This window comes from Scomber japonicus, chromosome 18, assembly GCF_027409825.1.
Source record: "Scomber japonicus isolate fScoJap1 chromosome 18, fScoJap1.pri, whole genome shotgun sequence".
In the NCBI taxonomy this organism is placed as follows: domain Eukaryota; kingdom Metazoa; phylum Chordata; class Actinopteri; order Scombriformes; family Scombridae; genus Scomber; species Scomber japonicus.
Window position 1 is genome coordinate 372,854 of NC_070595.1, and position 22,139 is coordinate 394,992.

The following is a 22,139-nucleotide window of genomic DNA, read 5'->3' on the forward strand; positions in this document are numbered from 1 at the left end:
CTTCATTTAAAATCCACACATTGGACCATTCCAACTACTCATTGGTAGGTGAGTGAAGGAAGTAGTTGTGGGATAGAAAACAATGATAGTGTTGTTGATTTTATCATTCATTTTCTTTCATAAATTACATGAACATGAGATAACATGTTCAGGATACAGCTGAGGTTAGCACAAGCCAGTCAGTGGCCCAAAACCACATTCACTATCTCAATTTTATTACATCTAGGGATACGAAAATCATTTCACTTTTATTCTTACAATAGTGATTCTGATAACTTCTCCTCATCTGTACTGATCAATTGACACAGACTACCAATCAGTTTTAAAATCTTACATTTTTATGTGAGTGTAGCCGGTCTGGCCTAACACCTCGGTCTGCTACAATCTCTGTGTTGTGTTTGTGTATGATGAAGAAGAAGAAGATGCTGACAACTGCTGGTCTGCTTGGCTGGATTGGCATTTATTCTGTGTAAAACACATAAAAGTCAGTACAGCAACGTCTCATGACCAGTCTCCGAATGCACACCTCTCTCCTCTCCAGATCTAGTAGCCGAGTGCATCATAATATTTACTATGTTCAGTTACATTAAATTAATTCAATAAAACAAAATACAATCAATTTTGCAATCACAGAATATTTTTCTACCCGCCAGCAGCAGTTTTTTATATATATTATTAATTAACATGAAAACAAATAACAAAAAGGGGAACTCACATTCCTGTGTAAAACACATAAAAGTCAATACAGCAACGTCTCATGGTCAGTCTCCGAATGCACACCTCTAAAAAGAAAATAAACTGCATCAGAGACGGTCTCTACGCTCTGGTAGCCTAACTTAAAAACAGGACCTAACCCGCTACTATGAAGTGCTGTACATGACAAAAAAATAGACATACACAATAGAGCAAACATTATACTAATAAAATACCACATGTGACCTATACAAAGTACAATTTGTACCTATATTTAGCGTTTTTTACATTTTTACACACTATAAACAAGAACACTCGTGCAGTCTTACCTCTCCTCTCCAGGGCTAGTAGCTGAGTGAGGAAAACTACCGCGAAACAACAGGAAGTGATGTCACAGAAATGTCAAAGGTCACGCAATAGAAAAATAAAACTAACAAAATAAAAGCTCCCCAAGAGAAATACAGACACAGGATTTTTACACGAAAACTAATAACCAAACATGAACAGAAATTTTAAAAAATGGACTTTTGGTGAAATATAAACCGTCTTATTTATACATCGGTTAGGCCATGGTTTGCTGACTGAATGAATGTGACATAATTCATTAAAGACTGTGTAAAGATATTTTCTTCTAAACACATTAAATAGGTCATAAATGTATTTCTAAAAAAGGTGTAAAAAGCATTTCAACCATTTAGATTTGAATTGTGGAGCTAGGCTTCTCAAACTGTGTTTCAACATTTCTGTGTTCAGGATTTAGTGGGGGGGGTCTGATTAGCATAAACCCGCCCCTGCTGCTGTAGAGGTATAAATACATTCAGCACACACTACTACTACTACAGTCTACAGTTAGCCAGTTAGCTGAGTTAGCAGCCGAGCTAGCAGCCGAGTTAGCCGCCGGGCTAGCCGCCGGGCTAGCAGCTGAAAGCTCTCAGACATTGCGTCCATGTTTCTGGTAGAGGTGGTGACTTTGATTGACAGGTGACACTTGGTAGGGGGCGGGGTTTCAGTGAACTCGGTGGGCACTCCCACAGCGTTTGGCAGCAGAGAAAGAGGCTGAGTTTTACACAACTTTGAAGCCTAATTTCATATATTTGGCAATTTTTTTAATCATTCAAATTTGGCAGGGTGGTTAACAACACACTTTTCTGTGGTATGTCAAACTCAGAACACATATTTATTCTTACTTTACACAGACTTTAAATGTAATAATGTCATGATAACTTAATGAAGAAACTGTATTTGATATGAATGGTCATGGTACACTTCATAAGGTCAGTGTTGGTGCTGATACCAATCTAGCCTCAGATTGGTGCATCCGTAGCCACATCCATATTCCTACCAGACTGTAACAACACATCTGTTTGACCAATTCCAAACATCTGCATGACAGTACCTGGAACTTGCATTTACTGTCAGTCCAGGAACAAGAGAGACAGTGGAAAGAAAACCTGAACCTGTGACAATTCATTCCTGTTCCATTTTGTTAAGTTCCTGCTGTGGAAATGGTCTGATAATAATAACTATACTTAGCCAAGTGCTGAGAGGGCATTAGCTCATCGTTTCATACACGCCAAACCCCCTGTGGATAAATCAAGAGGATTTAAAGATATTTACCAGCGTAGGTCACTCAAGGAAAATAGGCCACCTGTCTGGTTCTTGAGCTCAGTGTGAATTAAGGCAAGTGTCTCTGAGCTGTGTGTGTCTCTGTGTTATGCAGGATGGACGTCTGAGGCCTGGAGATCAGCTCATTGCCATCAACAAGGAGTCTTTGATAGGTGTGACCCACGACGAGGCCAAAAGCATGCTAAACAAAGTCAAATTCAAGTGGGTGGTGCTTGTATGACAGTCATCCCTCTTTCCTCTGTTTATATGTACATTATTGTGTATATACTCATGTTTGTGTATTTTTATGTCTCCAGTCAAGACACTGTAGTGGAGATAGCCTTCATCCCAGGTAAAGGTCTCTTCCCAAGCAGCACATCTCTCCACAACGGCGTCCAGCGAGCCGCAGGCAACAACTACAACTCTGGACGCTTAAAAGTCCACATCAGATCACCTGAGGTCAGCGCCACTATAGCTAACACTTCTGGATATCCTGTCTGTACATTCCTAAATGTTGAAGCATTTTATCACAGCAACATGAGAGAGGAAAATCAGTATTTCAAAGTGAATAAAAAATCACAAGGATGGGTTTCAAAAACAAATCTTAGACTCCTGTATCAGCTTATTCACAGCAGGATGGAAGATGAAAGGTGATGAGAGGAAAGAGAGCTAAGGCTATAAAGAGTCAAGATCATATATAGGTTATCTCATCTACTTCACTATAGGGTGCAATTTTTAATCTGCCTTGTTCTTGTTATCTGTGCAACCTGGAGTGTGCCACTGGAGTCATTATAGACTTTTAGAGTTAAAGCCATAGTATTATATATTAATTGATTAAGCTTTTAAAGAAATAAATAAACTGATGTTTCAAACATCATTCAACATTGACACCATTTCTTTCTTTCTTTTTTAAAATTTTTTTAAAATCTGCGTTGCGACTTAAAATAATAAAACAATTAACTTTCCAGGCTTTCGTAAATAGACTCATTTATGAACTGATACTAATCGACCTTTGAAAAACACCCTTAAACTCCTCCGTATACACACACACACACACACACACACACGCTGGGACTAAGCACAATATACTGTATATGGCACTACTGTTGCACTCAATATTTATATATCTATATATTTACTTGTAAATATATAGATATACAGTATATATTGGGAATCTGCTCTAGATCAGCAGGTCACAATCACATAGTTTGTAGGATTGTTGAAAATCCTGTGAATCAAACCCACCTCATCAAAACAGCTTCAAATCATTCAGACTGAGCAGCACTGGTATCATTTAAAGAAAACTTGTCATCAGTTTAACATCCTTTGTTTTTCATTGTGTGTTTTGTACAGATCTGTACAGAGGAGCCAGCCCCAGAGTCTTCACCTTCTCCTGACATCTGTCCACCAGACATCCACATTTCAGGTACAACAGCTCACTACACAACCTCTGTATCTGTATCTGTATCAGCTGTGAGAACTGCTGATTCACAATGGGAATGATAGCAGCTGTTTCACATTACAGGGAAAAAAGCAGCTTCATGTAACTTTAAAGGCAATATTCTGTTTTTCTTTTTGTCAATTAATCTCATTAGAGGATCAAATGAATTGGAGCCCAAGCCTGATATATCTCCATTTTTATTCAAAACATATTAAAACACATTAATTAGCCACACTGTTGCACTGACTTCCTTCATTACTATGAAAACACACATTGTAGTTTATTTTGATTAAATCCATCACAAATACTATCCTGCTACCACATGTGAATTAAGCCACCACTAAAAGTCATCCTCAACAAGTGTCATTTGTGAGTCGTCTTTTCAATTTACATCTAACGTAGGAGCCAATAGGTTTGTGGCTGAGAGCCACAGACAGTGTATGGACTTCAGAAAGCTTTAAGGAGTAAGGTCTAACACACTGGTTTTGGTCTGTTGGTGGGATTTATTGACAATAAGAAAAATGTAGAATAACACCAGCCAGGAAGAAGAATTAGGATAATTCTAAGGGCCCATGACTGACAGGGGTCCTAAAAATGATTAGAACATATGTTGATTTTTTAAACTTGTCATCATTCATCATTAATAGACATTAAAATAATATTATATTTACACTGTACTCATTAAAGAGGCTTTATGTATCTAGTTTTTGGCTTTGTCTTCTTATAGAGGGTGTCAGCTTGCATCAAATATTGAATTCCACTGTATGCAGAACGTTTCCTGCATGTTTACACAGTGTTATATTATCACAGCTCATTATCAGTACATATTATACAGTTAGTATTAGATTATACAAGCCTTCACGGGTAGAGTCATTTAAAGCTTTGGAATGGGTTGGTGGGTTCTAGAGGTGTTGTTACAGCATTGGTGTGACTGTGCCTGATGGCGGGACCCAATGGAATTTTTTAAATTTTTTTATGAGGCACAAAATCCTGACAGCAGCCTTATTATCTAAGAAAATATGTGACTGTGCAGTTGAGTTAGTATGTTTTAGTGTTTGTTTGCTCTGAAGATCACTGACTGCTCTTCTTATACATTTACACCTATCACATTCCTTCACCATCACTGTCCTCCACGCTCAATATCATCCTGTCCACTTCTGAAAAAAGAAGATATGCTATAAAATAAGCTTTTAAAGTACTGTTAGAACACCTGCTCAGTCAAACTTCACATTTTCAATAACTTGTCCTTGAAGTCACTCAAATCAAATCAGATACACACTAAATAAAGCCAGCTGATCAGAGAATGAAAAAACTGGGGGGAACATTTGCTCCCTTACAGAGAGATTAGTTGAAGAGGAGAGGACAGGATTTAATCGAGATCTCAGCACAGTAGGGAACCTCAGAGTACACAGAAATGTGAGGGGATCATGAAAAAAACAAAACCACCAATCTTCATTATTGTTCTTCAGTTGTTAGCACTGGTGTGTCGGTGATGGAGAGGGAAAAAAGACGGAATTAAAGAGAAAAAAATAGTAAGGGAAAAAGAAGACAGATAATACCAAACAGTCCTTCATGTTATCAAAAAAGAAATAACAGTACTTACATAGCAGCTGCTGTTTCAAACCTCAATTCAAAAATCTACCTTAAGCTTACATAAGCTCATGTTGTTTTTAACACTCTTTATAATGATGTTGTGACTTCTGTGTGCACGTTTAGCAAAAAATCCTGAGCACATGATGATACATGATGGTTGATCCAGAGAAACTGAGAACAACTTCCAATGATAAAAGAGTTCCACATGAGGACCACGTCATGAAAATCCTCGGATACATTTCTATCTGTTGTTCATTTAAGGGTCTGATAAATGACCAGAATTCTATGTAGTAAAACAATATATGAAAGGTGACATGATTCCTTATAGCTGGTGGAGAGATCAGAATTGGTGTGATGTGGTCAGATGATCTTCTGGTCAGCGGTGGTCAAATGAGGTGTTTCATTTAGGTTTAATATGTACACGGTCGCCCATGAAGTTGGAATAATTTAGTTTTCAGACACATTCCTCTTTTTATTTTCTATTTATACACATCAGTAATCACCTTTGACCGGGTGCAATTACATTGATCAATACAATTTAGAGAATATATAAACTTTATCTATCAAGAATAAATCACATTTTCACAATCATTTCATGGAAAGAGGTAAAAAAAAAAATTTATTCCAACTTTATGGGCGACCGTGTATTTCAGATGTCAATTTAACCCTTACTGTTCAGGACCAAATTTGAGCCATTTTTAAAGAAATTGACAGCTGTGAAAACATCCTATACATATTTCCTTTAGCCAGATGTGTCCTAATGTGACCCGCAGTGTACAAAAATGGAAATAAAATGCTTCTTTTTTTTATTTTTGTGTAGCTGATGTACAAATGTGACCTGTGTTTATTTATTTATTTTTAAAAAGCAAAAATCAGCATTCAAACATGTTATATTCTTCATAATATATAAAATGTTCTCCTGGACTATAAATAGTGATTAATCAAACATTTATTAAAGACTGATGGTGAATGTATGAATGTGACTTGGTGTAGAGACTAATAATGAGTCAGAATATGAACAGTATGTGAGAGTTAAACACAACATCAGTGGTTGATCTCTGGCTGTGTACGTATGGTGCATGTATAATCCCTGTTTATCTCTAATGACAGATAAACAAAAGCAATAGCTGTTATGAAGCATTTTCTGACTTTTGAAACAGTATATCTGATGGAGAAAAACCACTCTATCTCTACTTCATATGCATACTTTTTATACTTTGTGCTTTAACATCCCAGCCAATCAGCAGCTCTAAATGTTAAGGGCCACCCGCGGGTCCCGGCTCAGAGCCACCCAGCATCCCAAATCCTATTGGCCTGGATTACCACAGCCAAGGTTATTTCCTAGGTGTTCATACCACTTAGCTTTCTTTTAGGCTCTTATTGGTTAAGCCAGTTGCTAGCCATGACAGATGTCAGCAGTTTTGAGGCGAGCTGAGCAGATACACAGTAACATAAATCATTTCTACATGCTTTCAGAATTATGAGAAGGACAGGAGCAGAAAGTTAGATCTCATACCTGTGCTTGACTTTAAACCTGCACTCACCACTGAGGGTCTCTCACACACACACACACACACACACACACACACACACACACACATGCACACTTCATCTCTTTGAGCCAGTCTAACCTTCTTCCTGTACTTGTGTCTTGTGCTATGTGTGCCCTTAAAGCACAGCGGGGGGGGGGGGGGGGGGGGCGGGGGGGGGCAGCTCGTCAGAGTGGTCCAATCCTGTTAGGAAGATAACCGTATGTGTGTGTAGATATGTGTTTAAGCTCTTCTTGCACGCTACTTAAATCACCTAGGGTCCTACTGTCATCTGCAATAATTGCATCATGTCTTCTCTGGGACTCTGACGTGTCTCTAATCTTGAGCTTTTTACATTTGTTGCAGTAGTAAAACATGTGACAGTGTCTAAGAGTTCTGCAGAACTTCTACGAATGTTCCCCCCTCCCGCTCAGAAAAGGCTTTTGCTTTTTGACCTTCCCTGTGCAGAATGATGTATGTACAGTTTGAGGGAAAAGCTTCTCACCTTAAATCTGAAGTTAAGACCTCACCTGTATCTATGAGCAACTAGTTTCAAGCCAATCACAGTCCAGAATGCAGTTTACACAAGTGGAGAGGAGAAGAACTAAACTAGATCATTGAACCACATCAGACAGAAACTATCATCTTCATATGATTTTAAACATGTGTGGCAGGAATCTTTAAGTGTGTGTTCAGAAGATTCATAGAATAGATTGTGTTTATTGTCATTGAACAACTATATGAGCAACTATACAACAACATTGCACTGCTTCTCCTTTTATTTCAGTGGAATATGAAAGAACAAACTAACAAATAACTACAAAAAGATCAAAAAGATAAAAGAACACAATCAACTTTGACTCATATATACAGTAAACCAATGAATGAATGAATAAACAAATGAATGATGATAATAATAATAAAAAAAAAAAAGATAAATAAGTTGCGTATTATATCCCAGAAGGCAGCAGAGTGAAGAGGTGATTGGTAGGATGTGTCGGGCCAAACACAAGATACACACACACACACACACACACACACACACACACACACACACACAGAGAGAGGCGGTCAAATCTGTCATCAAATGTTCAAAAAAGTCCTTTGATTCTGTGTCATTTGGAATTCCATATAATATAAAACACACTATTTTTGTTAAGAATTGACTTTATTTTTCTATAATTACAAATCTAAAAAAAATAAAACAATTCAAATCATTTCTAATGTATTCTGCAATGACAAATCCTTTGTACATATTTATAGTTCAAGTTTTCCAGAGGTTATGTGTTTTAAACATTTTTATTATATTTCTTCAAGTAAGAAAAATGCACTTCTTTTATTTTGGTAAGTGTAGTAGAAGTTTGTCCAACCTTTTATACTGGAATAGAATAGACTTGTTTGAGTACATCTGGGGTTTAATGCAGGAGGCAGTTGTCACGACAGCAGGTCTGTCAATCATCACTACCAGACGGGGGGGGGTGCAGTCTAAATCCTTTGGGTGGGACGAGGAGGAGGAGGAAGAGGAAGAGGATAGTCAGCTCATACCCCTAGCAACAGGGGGTGTGCTTGCTTACACGCGCGCGCACAACACACACACACACACACACACACACACACACATTGGCATCACCATAGCAGGCAGATACACAAATCTGGGGCAGACAAATTCATCAAATTAATATTAGGCATTGGCTGTGTGCCCTCCTCCCCTCCCTCACTGTTCTCCCTCACTCTCATCTATATAATCATCCACCTTTCCTCCACTCCTCTCTTTTTAATCATCTGCTTTTCATCCCCACCCCCAACCACCCACACACACTCACACACACACACACTTCCCCTGTCACCACAACCACAGCCTCCCTCTTTCACCAAATCCTGTCTGATTCATTTCTCTTCCTGTTGTTTACCAGCTAGTACTCCTTGGTGTGATATCTCATTTTATATTTTTTAACTATATTTCTTTATACATCAGAATTTAGTTCCATCTAAACTCCTCGAAGCTTCTAGAAGCCCTGAGAGGCAAACGATGAAGAAATTCTGGTCTCATCTTAAATGTTTTCTCTTCTGTTCTTAGAATAGGGTTTTTTTTAGGTTTAGTTTTTAAACCCCCCAAAAACCAAAAAGTCAGCTGTCAAATATTGTTTCCCCCTGTTTTCAGATCCAAAAAAAGTACGTTGATAAGTAAAATGATCCTGACAAAAACTTTTTTATTCTACCTGTTCATAGTTTTCCCCTTCATCTTTTCTCCTCTCTTCTTCTTCTTCTTTTTTTCCCCCTCTCCCTTTAGGTTCAACCAACCAGAGGTCGCCGACGGGGGCCAAACCTAAAATAACACTGGACCCCTACATACGCCTCAAATTAGACAAGTTAGACCTGGTGAGTCCTGTCCTCCTCCACTCAGATAGAAGACCTTCTTTTACAGACATACATCTCTCTCTCTCTCTCTCTCTCTCTCTCTGTCTCTCTCTCTCTCTCTCTCTCTCTCTCTCTCTCTCTCTTCTGTCTCTCTCTCTCTCTCTGTCTCTCTCTCTGTCTCTCTCTCTCTCTCTCTCTCTGTCTCTCTGTCTCTCTCTCTCTCTCTCTCTGTCTCTCTCTCTCTCTCTGTCTCTCTCTCTCTCTCTCTGTCTCTCTCTGTCTCTCTCTCTCTCTCTCTCTCTGTCTCTCTGTCTCTCTTTCTCTCTCTCTGTCTCTCTCTCTCTCTCTCTCTCTCTCTCTCTCTCTCTCTCTCTCTCTCTCAATTCAATTTTTCAATTTCAAACAGCTTTTTTGCTTTTTTGGCATGAACAGAAATGTGTTGTTGCCAAAGCATTTACAAAATATTTACATACATATTATAATATTATTACAGTTCATATTCATACAGTACAATACAATTTTATACAATTAGATATAAAGTGATGCGTTTTCAGATATTCTCTCTCTCTCTCTCTCTCTCTCTCTCTCTCTCTCTCTCCCTCTCTCTCTCTCTCTCTCTCTCCCTCTCTCTGTCTCTCTCTCTCTCTCTCTCTCTCTGTCTCTCTCTCTCTCTCTCTGTCTCTCTCTCTCTCTGTCTCTCTCTCTCTCTCTCTCTGTCTCTCTCTCTCCTCTCTCTCTCTCTCTCTCTCTCTCTCTCCTCTCTCTCTCTCTCTCTCCCTCTCTCTCTCTCTCACACACACACATGTACTTGTGCACTACTAGTTCACCCTAAAGAATTCTGTAAAAATACTTTTTTGCCAAATAACAATACTGGGCATCAGTATTCATTACTATGTTATATATTATTATATTATCATTCATTACCACAAACGTTATGACTAAATGTATTTAATGGACATTTCAGTGCTGTTTCACACTCAGCTTTTTTTAGTTCTATGTTCACACATTCATCAGTGAACCAGTCCAATCCATACAGCAGATTCAGACAGCCTTAAATTCAGATATTCTTCTTCCTTGTCACTTCTGCCTACATTACCCACAATGCAACTCAAATGCCAATTGTGTGGTCACAGATTCAGAAGTATACAAATCAATTAGAATAGGTGATTCATCATTTTCATTCTCATCCAAACAACCAGTGATCATGTGACCTCCTGTGTTCTCCACTAAGGAAGGATTTGTTATGTTTCTCCTCTCATTTTTTCAGATTTGAGAAAAAAACAAAATAAAGAAAATTACACATTTGTCTTTTTTTTAGCACTTTTTTACTCCCAGCCCCAAGCTCTCTCCTCATCTAATGATTGATCTCTCACAGTCACTCTCTGCCTTTTCTATCACACTATCTGCTTCTTCATTCTTACATTCTTTTCTACCACACTGTATCAGCACTTTCCCGTCCCTGCCCCCCCCCCCCCCCCTCCTCTCACCCTGCTCTCCCTCTCACCCTGCCCTCCAGCATCTCCCTGCTCACCGTCTCATATTTTCCTCTAACTGGTTCTCTAGCGTTCTGTCTTTGCCCTCTGTGTAGTTTTGTTACCGTTGTTCAGCTATAATTTTCATTTTTTTGTCCGGATCCCGCCAGAGGTTGACCGTAATCTACCAATTCATTAATGGGATTAGAGAGATAGAGAGAGTTTAAATGTTGAATACAGGCACAGTCCTCTCTCTTGAGCTGTTGGCTCTTTTGCAAAACAGAGAGAGAGAGATAAATGATGGATATTTATAGCTTAGAGATACTGTAGTAGGTGAGGAAATGTCACAAAGGACAAAAACCCAATGAAAGAGGAATGAAACAAACAATGAAGTGTTGAGCACAGTATAATCCTACTTCAACCCTGTTTCAGATGAATAACTTTTATCTATGTTTCTTATTGATAACACATCTTATAAAAAGAGCAAACGCTGCAGACATAACAACAGGTTCTTCTTTTTTTTCTCAACAACATGACAGGTACATGTACATTTTCCCCTTGTTAAAGCTGCACATGAATAATTAGGAAATGATAACAGTAATATTAGAAAAATAAATAAATAAATAAAATGAAAAATGGAAGGAAAAGAAAAATAATAAGTAGATAATTTGAACAGGTTCTTATTGATTTTTCATGACTGGATATGATACATTATTATTAAATTATTAAAGGCTCACAGTCAATATTCTTATTCTGCTAAAAAAAAAAAAAAGCCTATTAAAAATAAATAAGATGATCCACAAGATTGATAAGAGAGAGAAGAGATATAATTAAACATATCAAAGATGTACTATTGAGCTCCATTTAGCAGCTGTTCTGGAGCTTTCAATCATGAATTCATGTCATTGGACCTTCTATTAACTCTTACATACTATTCAAAAGTTTTAAAAAAACAAAATCATTTTACAGCTGTGAAAACATCCTGTACATATTTCCTTAGCCAGAAGTTTTCTTATGTGATCCTGAATATACACAAATATAAATAATTTGACCACATTTGACCATTTGACCTGTGGTTATTTTTAAAAATGCAAAAATGGAGCATAAAACAGTGATTGTGAAAGTCTTTTTTTCCAAAAGATGAATCAAACATTTCTTAATGATGTTTATTTTAAAATGTCACACAAACTGCACAATCCCTGCAGACAGATGACAGCGTGTGTATACTGACGTGATGTTGCACTGAGGTATAAATATCTTCCTCCCTGTCTTCATCCTGTGTGTGTGTGTGTGTGTGTGTGTGTGTGTGTGTGTGTGTGTGTGTGTGTCTGTCTCTCTCAGGCTTTGACTTTCCTCGGGTTGGATGTCACTGAAGAGAAAAGAAAGAAGTTGAGACAGAGCCTGACCGCAGACCCACAAGGCACTGTGGCCTATGGAGGTGAAGCACATGGACACACACACACACACACACACACACACACACACACACACACACACACACACACACACACAAGCTACACAAACTTCCAGTTGCTTCAACAGCAAACTGATAGATGTGTGTTGAGACGCTGTCAGATCACAGGTTGTGTGTGATGGCTGTGTGTCAGTTACAGGTAGTGTCTCTTGTGTAACTATGAGCCTGCTGTGTGTGTGTGTGTCTGCTGGTACCTATGTGTATCTGTACATTTCTCTATTGATGTCTTATGTTAAAGTATGAAGTTTAATGAAGTGTGATTCAGATTGTTTTCTTCTTTATCTACCATATATACTGCATACTATCAATCAAACGTAACGTAACGTAATGTAACACAAAGTGCTTTAAGGTTCAACGTTCCTTTATTTGTCATTCAGACATTACATCAGAGATGCACTGCAGAACCAAATTATGATCACAATAAAAACAACAAATATAAAAAAAACAGCTTAGAATGAATGAACAGGTAATAAATACATCAAAAGTAAAATAAATCATTAAAAATAAATAAATAAAAATAAAATAAAATAATAAAATATTAAGAATATATAAAAGGAAAGAATAAAATCACTATAAAATCATCACTGTAGAATAAAGTGGGTAAAACCAGAAATGTTTGGAGTAAAAGTAATGAAATAAAAGAGACATGAAAGGTGGCTTATGAAGAAGAAAACAATAAAACAGAATAGTCCAAGTAGTAAAACAGGCTAAAATAGAACATAAAAGACAGATTAATACATAACTAAATAAAATGCAAAGCCATATTTAAAAAAAAACAAACAACTATAGTTGTATATGTGATGTACTGTGTGAAGCATCTGAAGGTTATAAAAAATACAAACTAAAATCACCAGACACAGTCTCTCAGTCTCTCAGTCTTAAGTCCAGATGTCAGAACATGTCAAGAACAAGCTGAGTTTACTGATAGGACATCAGGACATACAGAGGGGAAGTACAGTTTAGGGTCACTTCCTGCTACAGCAAGAGGCACAAGTGTACTGAGCTTAAACTCTGTGAACTAGTTACTGAACATCAGTTTAAATTTCAAACATGAAGTGACATATCTGACAACCATAGCTGAAAACTTCACTAAGTCCCAAACACAACCAACTCATATTGTTTCAAAGATCTCTGTTTCTTTGTCACTTGAATGTCTTTTATGATGAATATATCCAGTCACATGTAGCTGTAATAGTCCTGCACTGTTCTGCACATGTGTCATTACAAAAGTATACTGTATATGAACCTTTACACAATCAAACAAAAGCATTATATTCAATAATATTCCATATACAAATCTGTCAACAGAGTAATACAATAAAATGTTCACATTGTTAAATTTTCAGGCAAGTGTGCAACACAATTAAGACTCTTTAAAATGATTTTACATTTTTAAAAAGTACAGAAACAGAGAAGTAATGCTATGTGTAAGAGCTGACTGTAACAACACCAACACTGTACAACCTGTTTAGTTCCAAAACGTTCCTGCATCTTTAATGAGCAGTTCAGAATTCATATTATGTTAAACAATCAATCAGGAAATGATGCATGTCCATGTTTGAATGAAACACAAGAGCACAGAAACCCATATATTTCAAATGTATCCTTTTTAATATGCTTTATTTATTGTCATCATTTCATTTTATGCATATTGTGAATGTAATATAGGCTACATAGTGATGACAACATTTTTTGGATACAACATAGTAATAATGAACATGGCATTTAGTTAAAGTAAATCAATAACAATATTTACAGTACAGTTTTAAACTGTTACAGTGTGTTGTAGTCATTTTAAATTCAGAGAAAAAGAAAGAAGAAAAATTCAACTTGGATTTTATTTCATATTTCATAAAGTGTGCTGCTGTATACCATAGGTCCATAGGTTTGTTCATTTCCCCTCCTCAAGAGCAGCAAGCATCTAAGAAAATTGAATTATTATTTTTTCATCTTATTTGAGAAGTAATAATAATACACATCTCATCCTGAGTTTAACACAACTCTTTGGCTTCTCACTTTGTCTGCTTTTTATCACATTTTAGCACAATCACTAAGATCTCAGATTGAATGTAAATCTGTGTGAAACTCATCTTTCCATCTGTTATATGTTGTACTGATGATCATTTTAACCTTGCCATTTCTACCATCAACAGCTAAATCTGTTCATGTGTGTTGACTCTCAGACTTCGTGGAGGCAACCAGAAACACCTTCCAAGAGAACCTGGAGGAGCTGGGTTTGGGGACGGGTCCCTTCATGTTCTCCTATCATGAAGCAGCTAGTCTGATGGACACATCGGCCTTCCATTCCCCCGTAAGCACTTCTCACACTCTCTCACATTAGACAGAAAAGATCACAAACTGCTACAGCACCTCGCTTTCATCTGTGTGGATAAAAACATCACATCTGTAAAACACTTGTAAATCATCCCAAAGTGAGGTGTGTGAAGAGCAATAGACACACGGACTAACATGTAAAACGTGTGTGTGTGTGTGTGTGTGTGTGTGTGTGTGTGTGTCTGCAGACGTATGAATCAGAATGCAGCTACAGCAGTGAGGAGATGGAGCAGTTTCAGACAGAGGTGAAGCAGCTGCAGACCCAGATGAAGCAGCTCAAGGTGAACATACACACACACACACACACTCACAAACACACACACGCACGCACACACACACATACACGCATGCACACACACACACACACACTAAACATACAACTACTGACAATTGTGCAAAGGAGCAGGAAAACAGCAGCAGCCATTGTAATGAGTTCACACCTGTTAAAGAAAAAAATACTTGAGTTGGTAGTTCATTCATTTCATAAGGGATAAATCATTCTTGAGAATGTCATTGTAATGGCATTCTATTCTTTCTGTAGTGGATCCTACAAATTATACATTTAAGAGAACTTCTTATATTCTGCTGTATGAATAAAATCCAGCTGGTCATGTACAGGTAGTCTTTCTGAGGAACAGTATGCATTATAATACTACAGTACTATAATGCATCTGTATGACTTTGGTCAAATGAACAGAAATAAAATGAAGGAGTCGCTGAAATAAACTGAATGCCAGAGGTGGAAGAAGTACAGATCGTTTACTTAAAGACAGAATGGGTAACATTTTCCTAAAATAAAAATAAAAACCCCAAACAAAACCCCAAGAAAAGTAAATAAATAAATGTAGTGAAGTGGAAGTATAAAGTAGCATCACATGGAAACCTCCAAATGATGCTTACTTTTACTTTTAAGTACAGTACTTGAGCAAATGTTAGTTACTTTCCACCACTGCTTCACTGTATCATTATCATCATCAGTATATTTATATTGGCAGCTAAACAGTATAACTCCATGCATGTTTTAGTGTGCTGACATATGACTGACTACACACACAGAGCAGGACAGGTCACCTGTATAAAGCTATTTAATGATGTCAATTACACCAGTGATCAAATCTCACAAATGCTAGGGTTAGGGTTAGGTTAGGTTAAGGTAAAGGGTTAGGACATTATCAGGTTTAAATGAGCAAGTTACGAAGAAATTGGTGTAGTGAGTTTAAATGTGAACACTTGTATGGACAGAAAGGGTTAGGATGAGAACAGACACTCAGCCAACAAGTTTATAGTGAAAACAACTGATGCATGTCCTTCATGACAACTGAGAGAGGGCGAGGTTCTCTGTCATGTAGTCTGCTTTCACTCAGTCAGACTATTGGCCTGATGATAGAAATCTGCTGGGCGAAATATTGTTCCTGTTTTGGCAGGTGATGCTGAAGGACATGGAGCACAGCAAGAAAAACCTGGAGGAGGAGCTGCAGAAGACCTCAGAGGTGAGAGACAATATATATATAATACTATTATATCAGTTTACATACTGTTCATATTCTGACTCATCATTAGTCTCTACAGTGGTTCACATTCATAAATTCCCCATTGCATTAGTAAATGTTGATTAATCCTTAATGAAGCTGTCAGAGAGCAGACAGAGTGTATGTATTTGTTTATGGAGGAAAAAGGAGATCCATTTGATACAACAACATGTTTGAATGGTCATTTCTAAAGTTTTTTATGAACATATGTCAAATTTGTACATTTGCATGTATAAAAATGTGTGTGTGCACAAAAATTTAAAAAAGATGCATTTTATTTCCATGTTTGTATACTGTGGCTCACATTAGGAAAGGTTGGCTAAAAGAAATGTGTTCTGTGTTTTTACAGCTCTCAAATGTAAAAATAGGTCAAATTTGAGCCTTGAAGTAATGTAAGGGTTAAAGATAAAAGGGGACAGTTGTAGGTCTCTGAATGCGTCTAACAAACAGAATCATCCTGTTGTTCTTCACAGAAAGCATGTTTGACTGTGGAGGAGAACACCCGTCTGAAGAGCCGCCTGCAGGCAGCCGAGGCCGACGTGGTGCATCGGCAGACCAGCAGCGCCGAGCAGGACTATGAGGAAGTGATCCAGCTGCTGGAGGCTGAGATCAGAGACCTGAAGAACCAGCTGGCCAGCAAGAGACAAACACTAGGAGTAGAGGCCACCAAGGTGAGCTGCTAGTAACTATTTCTATTTAAGCAGTTATAAAACATGTAGTGTAGTAAAAAGTAGAAATAGAAAATGTTACTCATTAGTTCGTACATTTGTATCTTACATACAAAACATTATTCAATAATATAATAACTATTAATATGTGCATTATGCCTAGAATAAATATGTGTTCTGAGTTTGACATACCACAGAAAAGTGTGTTGTTAACCACCCTGCCAAATTAGGCTTCAAAGTTGTGTAAAAATCAGCCTCTTTCTCTGCTCCTGTGGGAGTGCCCGCTGAGTTTGCTGAAACCCCGCCCCCTACCAAGTGTCACCTGTCAATCAAAGTCACCACCTCTACCAGAAACATGGACTCTACGTCTGAGAGCTTTCTGCTGCTAACTCAGCTGCTTGCCCGGCGGCTAACTCGGCCACTAACTCGGCGGTTAGCTTGGCAGCTAACTCAGCTAACTGTAGACTGAGCTTCTTAACTTCCTTCATGTTCTCTTCACCGTCATCATCAGCAACCTGTAGGAGAGATAACTAACAAGAACAAGATGGCGGACGGCAGTGAGTGAGATGTGCGTGTCCTACTCCCGGGGGAGAAAAAAGTGATTTTATAACCTTAATCAACTTTTTGACAATGAAATAACACTGCTCCATTAACTCATTAACTCAAAAAGTGGATTTTATAACGCTGTTCGCCATTTGGGATAGAATTTAGTCAATACTTTTGCGAGTTGACTAAAACAACAAACAAACAATTCCAGCATCTGTGTATGCCGCGTAAAACACGCTCCAAACCGACAATGGAGAAAATCCAAGCGACACTAGATACGCTGGTAGCATCAAATTAACTTTGGTTAACTCGATTGGCGCGCAGCTGGATCTAACTGAGGCCAACTTGCTTGAACAATCCAACAAGCTGGAAGCGCAAGAGTTGGTCATCAAAACCTTGGATAACAAATTAGAGGAAGCCATGATCACTATAGACAATCTGGAGAACCGATCCAGGAGAAGGAATTTCAGTTTGATTCACCTGCCGGAGAAGAGTGAGGCAGACTACACCATGGAGGCCTACCTGGCAAAGATCCTCTCGTCTCTCCTATCCATTCCTCTGAAGGAAAACGACATCGAAATCGCCCACAGAATCGGCCCATTGGACAAGAACGCCGCCAGGACCCGCACAGTGATCTTTAAGCTCCATCATCTGCAAAAGAAGCGCTCCATTGTGGAGACAGCCAGATCCACCGTGCTGGAGCCCACTGACCTGCCCGGCGTGAGGCTACGGATCTCAGAGGACATATCGGTGCGTCGGAGGAAACTGCGGGACCAGTACTGGCCGCTGCGAGAGCAGCTCCACGGAAAAAACATCAAAACCAGAGTCCGGGACCCGGGCACCCTCCTTGTTTGGATCGATGATGAACCCTTGAAGTTCGTGAGCTTAGAGGCGGCCTTGGTCGCTCTAAAAGTTTCATTTCCCGACCTGAAATAAGGCCAGAGCCAGCACTACTAACGCTGGTTCGGGCGCTTTGGGGTAAGTTGCGAGTGCCACTGCAGCTCCCCCATTATTTTTTGTTTCGCTGTCTAGCCTATTTCTATTTTTATTTTTATTCTTTCTTTCACATCGCGGCCTGGTCATTTGGGACTTTAAATAGGCTATGCCTATTATATTGTTTATTGCAAGACTTACAATAAATCTTGTTTATTGAACCAGGTGTCGATTGTACATATATGGAAATGTGTTGTTTGCTAGACCTGCGGTTGGGTGGCTTTTTCAGCTGGTTTTTGTTTGTTCTGTCCTTAGTTTGTTTCGGTGGTGGCTATAGGCCTATGTAAGGTCATATTATTTTCCTTTAATTGATTAACAGGCCTTAGGCTATTGACTGCCTTGACGGCTTAATTTATTTTTTTGATCAATTGTTCTCCCCCCAGGAGTTTCCTTGGGACTCGCCTTCTTTCAGCATAGGTGGGAGGGCTAGGATAGGCTTACATGGTTACATTGGCAATATCCAGGTATTGCTTGGTACTGTTTTGTTCAGTCTCGTGTGTATGTATGTGTGTGTGTGTGTGTGTGTGTGGGGGGGGGGGGGGTGGTGGGGGGGGGGATTCACTAGCTGCCATGTATGTGTTGTGTGCGTGTGTGCGTGTGTGTGCAGAAGGGTATGTGCGCTTGGTTGTGTTGTTGTAGTATGGGTGTGTATGTTGTGTGGTGTATGTGTGTGTTTGGTTTGCGGGGCGGGGGGGGGGGTGTCAGGTCTTGCTCTGCCTGCTTATTTTGTTTCGGTTATCTACAGCTTATCCTTTATCGTACAGTCAGGTCCATAAATATTTGGACATTGACACAATTTTCAGTATTTCAGCTCTGTACCACACCACAATGAATTTCAAATGAAACAATCAAGTTGTACTTTAAGTGCAGACTTTGAGCTTTAATTTGAGGTTATTTACATCCAAATCAGGTGAACGGTGTAGGAATTACAGCACATTTTATATGTGCCTTCCACCTTTTGAGGGACCAAAAGTAATTGGACAATTGGCTACTCAGCTGTTCCATGACCAGGTGTGTGTGATCCCCTCGTTATTTCATTTACAAGGAGCAGATAAAAGGCCTAGAGTTCATTTCAAGTGTGGTATATTCATTTGGAATCTGCGGAGGTCATCTCTCAATATGAAGTCCAAAGAGCTGTCACTATCAGTGAAGCGAGCCATCATTAGGCTGAAAAATCAAAACAAACCTATCAGAGAGATAGCAAAAACATTAGGTGTGGCTAAATCAACTGTTTGGTACATAATTAAGAAGAGAGAACGCACTGGTGAGCTCAGCAACACCAAAAGACCTGGAAGAACACGGAAAACAAGTGTGGTGGATGACAGACGAATCCTTTCCCTGGTCAAGAAAGATCCCTTCATAACAGTTGGCCAGATCAAGGAAACTCTCCAGGAGGTAGGTGTGTCGGTGTCCAAGTCAACAATTAAGAGAAGGCTTCACCAGAAGAAATACAGAGGTTTCATCACAAGGTGTAAACCACTAGTGAGCCTCAAAAACAGGAAGGCCAGATTAGAGTTTGCCAAGAAACATCTAAAAGAGCCTGTGCAGTTCTGGAACAAGATCTTATGGACAGACGAGACAAAGATCAACTTGTACCAGAGTGATGGAAAGAGAAGAGTATGGAGAAGGGAAGGAACTGCTCAAGATCCAAAGCATACCACCTCATCAATGAAGCATGGTGGTGGTAGTGTGATGGCGTGGGCATGCATGGCTGCTAGTGGAACTGGATCTCTTATATTTATCGATGATGTGACAGCTGACAAAAGCAGCAAGATGAATTCTGAAGTGTTTCGGGCAATATTATCTGCTCATATTCAGCCAAATGCTTCAAAACTCATTGGACGGCGCTTCACAGTGCAGATGGACAATGACACGAAGCATACTGCGAAAGCAACCAAAGAGTTTTTAAAGGCAAAGAAGTGGAATGTTCTGCAATGGCCAAGTCAATCACCTGACCTGAATCCAATAGAGCATGCATTTCACTTGCTGAAGACAAAACTGAAGGGAAAATGCCCAAAGAACAAGCAGGAACTGAAGACCGCTGTAGCAGAGGCCTGGCAGAGCATCACCAGGGATGAAACCCAGCGTCTGGTGATGTCAATGGGTTCCAGACTTCAGGCTGTCATTGACTGCAAAAGGATTTTCAACAAAGTATTGAAAAGTGGGCAATTTGATTTATGATTATGTTAGTTTGTCCAATTACTTTTGGTCCCTTAAAAAGTGGAAGGCACATATAAAATGTGCTGTAATTCCTACACCGTTCACCTGATTTGGATGTAAATAACCTCAAATTAAAGCTCAAAGTCTGCACTTAAAGTACAACTTGATTGTTTCATTTCAAATTCATTGTGGTGTGGTACAGAGCTGAAATACTGAAAATTGTGTCAATGTCCAAATATTTATGGACCTGATTGTATGTATTACGATCTGAATGACTAGATTGAGTGTGCTTTCTTTTAATGCGCGGGGCCTCAATTTGCCCCATAAACGCAGTTTTCTAGTTTCTAGATGTATTGAGAAGAGAGGGAGTGGATTTGGCGATGGTGAGTGAATCCCACATGCTTCAGAAGGATGTCCATAAATTGCAGAATAAACATTACTGTGTGAAGGCAAACACTTCAGCCCTTAATAAAACGAAGGGAGTATTAATTGTGGTCCGCCGTTATTTTCAATTCACCAACTTAGGTGTTGGGGGTGATTCAGATGGTAGGATCACTTTTATGAAAACCATCATAGCAAATAAAAAGATTGCATTTCTGTCTATTTATACACCTAACAGTTTTGACTCAGATTTCTATGTGCGACTATCTAATATGAACTGGCGGAATACTAGTTAATTATAGGAGCAGACTTTAATGCAGTTTGGGACCACTCTGTGGACAGGACGGCTGTAGCGAAGGGCAGTGACCAGAGGGCAGCGTCTGGTGCATTAAGAAAATAGGCTCATGAATTTTCATTAATGGATGTATGGCGCGTCACCAATCATAACAAACGAGACATCTCGTTTTTTTCAGCAAGACATCGGTCATTTTCGAGAATAGATTTCATTTTAACATCCAAGGATTTCCTTGAAAAGGTAAGTATGGTCATGCTCCCCTTGGCCTTTTCAGATCATAAGGCGGTCTGCATGGCTAACCTTTCAGAATCACGCGACCGCGCTCCACGTTGGCGTTTTAATGCCTCTTTGCTGCGTAATGAGAGCTTTCTAAATCAACTTGAATCTGGCTTGGTTGAATTCATATTATTTAACGAATGTTCAGTAGAGAACCCCCGCATATTATGGGATTCTGTGAAAGGTTATATTAGAAGTAACTGTGTATCGTTTGCGTCCAATTTAAACAAGTCTAGACAACGCAGGGTTCTTGAACTGGAGCGCGAACTCGGTCAACTTGAAGGTGCTATGCACAATAACGTTACTTCAGACTCAATCACCCAACAAAATAAAATAAGAGAGGAGCTGAACTCCCTATTTCGACAGCGTGCCGAATTTCTTATCCATCGTACACGTCAAAATCATTACTTTGAGGGAGCCCGCCCCAGCCTTTCACTTGCCATAAGTCTGCGTGCCAGTGAAACTTTTGCGCATATTCCTTCTATCAAAACACCAGAAGGAGCTCTGGTAACGGATCCCAAGTTGATTAATATTACATTCCGCTCTTTTTATTCCAATTTTTACACTTCTGCGGTTCCTTATGACTCTTCTAAATTTGATATATTTTTTAAGACCTTAAAACTCGCTAAACTGCTGCCCCAGGAGGCTATATCTCTAGATAAACCATTTACCTTAGTCGAATTGGAGATAGCTTTACGCAGTCTTAACAAAGGCAAAGCGCCTGGGTTTGATGGAATTCCTCCTGAACTCTATTTACAATTTTGGTCTCAGCTTGGCCCTTTGTTGCTGAAC

General features: G+C 39.0%; 1 protein-coding gene across 1 annotated transcript in view; it reads left to right on the forward strand.

The window, feature by feature from the left end:
• si:dkeyp-72e1.9 (syntaxin-binding protein 4) overlaps window positions 1-22,139 on the forward strand; it is a 103,186-nt gene that overhangs the window by 74,688 nt on the left and 6,359 nt on the right. Inside the window, exons 9-17 of the mRNA XM_053338081.1 lie at window positions 2,414-2,520; window positions 2,616-2,757; window positions 3,652-3,724; window positions 9,152-9,240; window positions 12,033-12,129; window positions 14,349-14,476; window positions 14,688-14,780; window positions 15,924-15,989; window positions 16,502-16,699. Coding sequence (XP_053194056.1) covers window positions 2,414-2,520; window positions 2,616-2,757; window positions 3,652-3,724; window positions 9,152-9,240; window positions 12,033-12,129; window positions 14,349-14,476; window positions 14,688-14,780; window positions 15,924-15,989; window positions 16,502-16,699 — 993 coding nt within the window. The remainder of the gene's footprint in view (window positions 1-2,413; window positions 2,521-2,615; window positions 2,758-3,651; window positions 3,725-9,151; window positions 9,241-12,032; window positions 12,130-14,348; window positions 14,477-14,687; window positions 14,781-15,923; window positions 15,990-16,501; window positions 16,700-22,139) is intronic.